The sequence below is a fragment of the Eupeodes corollae genome, chromosome 3 (genome assembly GCF_945859685.1).
Source record: "Eupeodes corollae chromosome 3, idEupCoro1.1, whole genome shotgun sequence".
Classification (NCBI taxonomy): Eukaryota; Metazoa; Arthropoda; class Insecta; order Diptera; family Syrphidae; genus Eupeodes; species Eupeodes corollae.
This window is the reverse complement of record NC_079149.1, coordinates 77,395,178-77,400,793: the sequence shown is the minus strand read 5'-3', so window position 1 is coordinate 77,400,793 and position 5,616 is coordinate 77,395,178. Positions and strand designations below refer to the sequence as shown.

Sequence of the window (5,616 nt, the reverse complement as noted above, 5' to 3'; positions counted from 1 at the left end):
AAAGTTGGTTAAAATTGTATTCGACTCAAATATCTTTTCAAAACATTGAGATATTGGCTTTAAACTAGTAAAGTTTCGAAACCAATCTAATTGACAGTGCTTTACAAAAAAATAAAAACCTAATAAAAAGAACAATACTAAAACTTGGTAAAGATTTAATTATTATTAATGTTATTATTATTATTATTATTATTATTATTATTATTATTATTATTATTATTATTATTATTATTATTATTATTATTATTATTATTATTATTATTATTATTATTATTATTATTATTATTATTATTATTATTATTATTATTATTATTATTATTATTATTATTATTATTATTATTATTATTATTATTATTATTATTATTATTATTATTATTATTATTATTATTATTATTATTATTATTATTATTATTATTATTATTATTATTATTATTATTATTATTATTATTATTATTATTATTATTATTATTATTATTATTATTATTATTATTATTATTATTATTATTATTATTATTATTATTATTATTATTATTATTATTATTATTATTATTATTATTATTATTATTATTATTATTATTATTATTATTATTATTATTATTATTATTATTATTATTATTATTATTATTATTATTATTATTATTATTATTATTATTATTATTATTATTATTATTATTATTATTATTATTATTATTATTATTATTATTATTATTATTATTATTATTATTATTATTATTATTATTATTATTATTATTATTATTATTATTATTATTATTATTATTATTATTATTATTATTATTATTATTATTATTATTATTATTATTATTATTATTATTATTATTATTATTATTATTATTATTATTATTATTATTATTATTATTATTATTATTATTATTATTATTATTATTATTATTATTATTATTATTATTATTATTATTATTATTATTATTATTATTATTATTATTATTATTATTATTATTATTATTATTATTATTATTATTATTATTATTATTATTATTATTATTATTATTATTATTATTATTATTATTATTATTATTATTATTATTATTATTATTATTATTATTATTATTATTATTATTATTATTATTATTATTATTATTATTATTATTATTATTATTATTATTATTATTATTATTATTATTATTATTATTATTATTATTATTATTATTATTATTATTATTATTATTATTATTATTATTATTATTATTATTATTATTATTATTATTATTATTATTATTATTATTATTATTATTATTATTATTATTATTATTATTATTATTATTATTATTATTATTATTATTATTATTATTATTATTATTATTATTATTATTATTATTATTATTATTATTATTATTATTATTATTATTATTATTATTATTATTATTATTATTATTATTATTATTATTATTATTATTATTATTATTATTATTATTATTATTATTATTATTATTATTATTATTATTATTATTATTATTATTATTATTATTATTATTATTATTATTATTATTATTATTATTATTATTATTATTATTATTATTATTATTATTATTATTATTATTATTATTATTATTATTATTATTATTATTATTATTATTATTATTATTATTATTATTATTATTATTATTATTATTATTATTATTATTATTATTATTATTATTATTATTATTATTATTATTATTATTATTATTATTATTATTATTATTATTATTATTATTATTATTATTATTATTATTATTATTATTATTATTATTATTATTATTATTATTATTATTATTATTATTATTATTATTATTATTATTATTATTATTATTATTATTATTATTATTATTATTATTATTATTATTATTATTATTATTATTATTATTATTATTATTATTATTATTATTATTATTATTATTATTATTATTATTATTATTATTATTATTATTATTATTATTATTATTATTATTATTATTATTATTATTATTATTATTATTATTATTATTATTATTATTATTATTATTATTATTATTATTATTATTATTATTATTATTATTATTATTATTATTATTATTATTATTATTATTATTATTATTATTATTATTATTATTATTATTATTATTATTATTATTATTATTATTATTATTATTATTATTATTATTATTATTATTATTATTATTATTATTATTATTATTATTATTATTATTATTATTATTATTATTATTATTATTATTATTATTATTATTATTATTATTATTATTATTATTATTATTATTATTATTATTATTATTATTATTATTATTATTATTATTATTATTATTATTATTATTATTATTATTATTATTATTATTATTATTATTATTATTATTATTATTATTATTATTATTATTATTATTATTATTATTATTATTATTATTATTATTATTATTATTATTATTATTATTATTATTATTATTATTATTATTATTATTATTATTATTATTATTATTATTATTATTATTATTATTATTATTATTATTATTATTATTATTATTATTATTATTATTATTATTATTATTATTATTATTATTATTATTATTATTATTATTATTATTATTATTATTATTATTATTATTATTATTATTATTATTATTATTATTATTATTATTATTATTATTATTATTATTATTATTATTATTATTATTATTATTATTATTATTATTATTATTATTATTATTATTATTATTATTATTATTATTATTATTATTATTATTATTATTATTATTATTATTATTATTATTATTATTATTATTATTATTATTATTATTATTATTATTATTATTATTATTATTATTATTATTATTATTATTATTATTATTATTATTATTATTATTATTATTATTATTATTATTATTATTATTATTATTATTATTATTATTATTATTATTATTATTATTATTATTATTATTATTATTATTATTATTATTATTATTATTATTATTATTATTATTATTATTATTATTATTATTATTATTATTATTATTATTATTATTATTATTATTATTATTATTATTATTATTATTATTATTATTATTATTATTATTATTATACGTGTTTAAGGAGTAAGTGTTTTATTATTTAACGTTAAATATTAAGCTTTTGAAATACCAATTGCTGTCCGCAAATTTTCAATCACCGCTTTACATTAAATATGATGTATACAATATATATTCACGCATATATGCATATGAAGATAGGTACTTCTGTACAAATTAGTTAAATATTTTTTTCAAATTAACCTTAACAACAAAAATATCATCATTTATTTCAACTTTTTGTTGTTGAACAAACATTGTAAGAATTTACTTATTACTACAAAACACCAATACCTTTTCACGATTTTTTTATTTTTCAGTAAAGCCAGTCAAATTTAAAAGCGTAGATTTAATTCTTTTACATTACTTTGCAAGTTTGTTGGGAATTTATTGGTTTTGTTACTATCTGTGTTGTAAGCAGGACAAGAAGTTATTAACATCATATTTTTGTATATGATCATCATGACTGAATTTTAAATCCAACACCCAATATTCATCAAACATTATATTTAAATAAACACCATCATCCGGCATTTCTTTAAAAGTGTAAGAATACGCAAACATTGCACAATATTTTCATTAGTATAACTATACCATCGTATAACAGTTCTCTAAATTATTTTAATGTTGGCTTTCATAGTATGATCCTTCAAATCCTTCAAGAGTCATTCTTGTCATGAAAAAGTGCTTTCTCATATTAGCCGTTCGGATTCGACCTAAAATTGGAGGTCCCTTCTATTCCTGACAACAGAACTCTCACAGGAATGGTTGAGAGTTGTATGTCACTAGGCCCTGGTTCACAACGGACTGTTGCGCTACCCAATTTATTTATTTATTCATTGTATGATGGTGATGTTTGTATGTACATATGTATTCTACACCTTTTTTGTTGTATCTCAAATAGTTTTGAGAGTTAACCGTGTTTGTCGTGCTCTTAATAATCTTCATAATGAGCCCAGTATCATGAATATTAAATAAAAGAAAATATATATAGATAACATAACATTTATGTACATACTCGTATTTATAATATATGGTGAGTAGGTGGGATATGGAAAAATGTTATAAACATTATTTATAATATAATGCTAAGTATTTGAAGTGCTATAGTAAGAGCACACGCCTTCCAATCTACATTTTGACTAAAAAATTAAGTTTGGCCTATTACAACTTGTGTAGAAATTGTACATCTAGTCTTTATAAATCTGTGGTAAAAAAGAGTTTTTTTTTCCGGAAAGTATTGAACATAATAGTAACAAATATTTTTTTGTTAAAAATGACGGTAACCCTTAGTTTGGGAAAATTGGTGTTTTCAAAAGCTCTGCAATTGTTTTTACATATTTTTGAAATAGTTACTTGTACTAGGCAAAAACAAATGCTCTACAAATGTATGTTTATAAATTGCAAAATACAAAAAAGTGCTTGTAATTTTTGTTTTTGATGAAACAGCTCCGGATGTACAAGTAAAGCTCTCCACTAAAGATCAATTTTGCCATAATTTTTCGAAGTAATGCAATTTTTTAATCTAAATTTCATATACTATTTACGTACATATGTATATTGTATACATTCCCACCTACAATTGATATTTAAAAATTAATTTAATATCTCAATATTTTGCAACCTTACATCAAGGTATAAGCTGTAGAGAACATATACATAAGTATTTATAAAACATATCATACCCATACCAAATAAAGTAATCAATCACAAGGTAGATAGGCGAATATAAAATTGGTTGCAAATATTTTACCATTCTTTTTTTCGTTGATTAAATAATGCTTAAATTTGTGTATGTTGCTTACATTCATACAACATTTTCGTTGCTTCAATTATAATAAATAATTTAACGTTAAAGTGAGTGGGTATTGTGTATTTAATGAAGCTGTCAGTTGCATACATCACTGCAATGGATAAACGTGGAATCCTTTAGGGACCGAATCTACAGAAATTAAATAATGTCGTTTAAATCTGTTTTTAATACACCACCGATATTTTCATAATTATATATTTAATGTAATTCATAAAAAAAAACATTATAATGAAAATAAGCTACATACCGATATGCCAAACATTAACATGATGTTCGCATCCACGCAAACGGAAAAAAAAATATTTGAATTTTATCAATTTAATGTAAAAGGTATCTACAGGAACCTATTCTAAACAAAAGGTAAATCTACCTTCAATAAAGAAAATCAAATTATATACATACCAAGAGGTATTTAATTAGCCTTCTCAATGGAAAATATAATCTACTAATATGGTAATGTAAATGCCAACAATGTCCCTCAATTTTTGGGTACGCTTGAATTCGAAAGTAAACTAGGGAAAATAAAATAAAACAAAATGTTATGAATGAATTACATTATAACCGGATATTGGTATAAACATTTTGAAAGGTTTATTTGATTAAACTACGTGAATTATTCAAAACAAAATATCGGTTTGATTCAGGATTCGGGAATTTAATATCAATACAAAGAAAATAATTTTAAAACGAATATTATCAAAGATTGTTAATTGATCGTTAAATTAAGGTCCT

General features: G+C 13.2%; 1 protein-coding gene across 1 annotated transcript; it reads right to left on the bottom strand.

The window, feature by feature from the left end:
- Window positions 1-266: 266 nt before the first annotated feature.
- Window positions 267-3,023, bottom strand: LOC129950624 (GATA zinc finger domain-containing protein 14-like; the record flags this gene model as incomplete). The annotated part of the gene is made up of 2 exons (XM_056062553.1): window positions 267-740; window positions 1,593-3,023. Coding segments are annotated over 2 exons (1,905 nt in total), but the record flags the coding sequence as incomplete, so codon positions are not given.
- Between the last annotated feature and the right edge of the window lie 2,593 nt (window positions 3,024-5,616).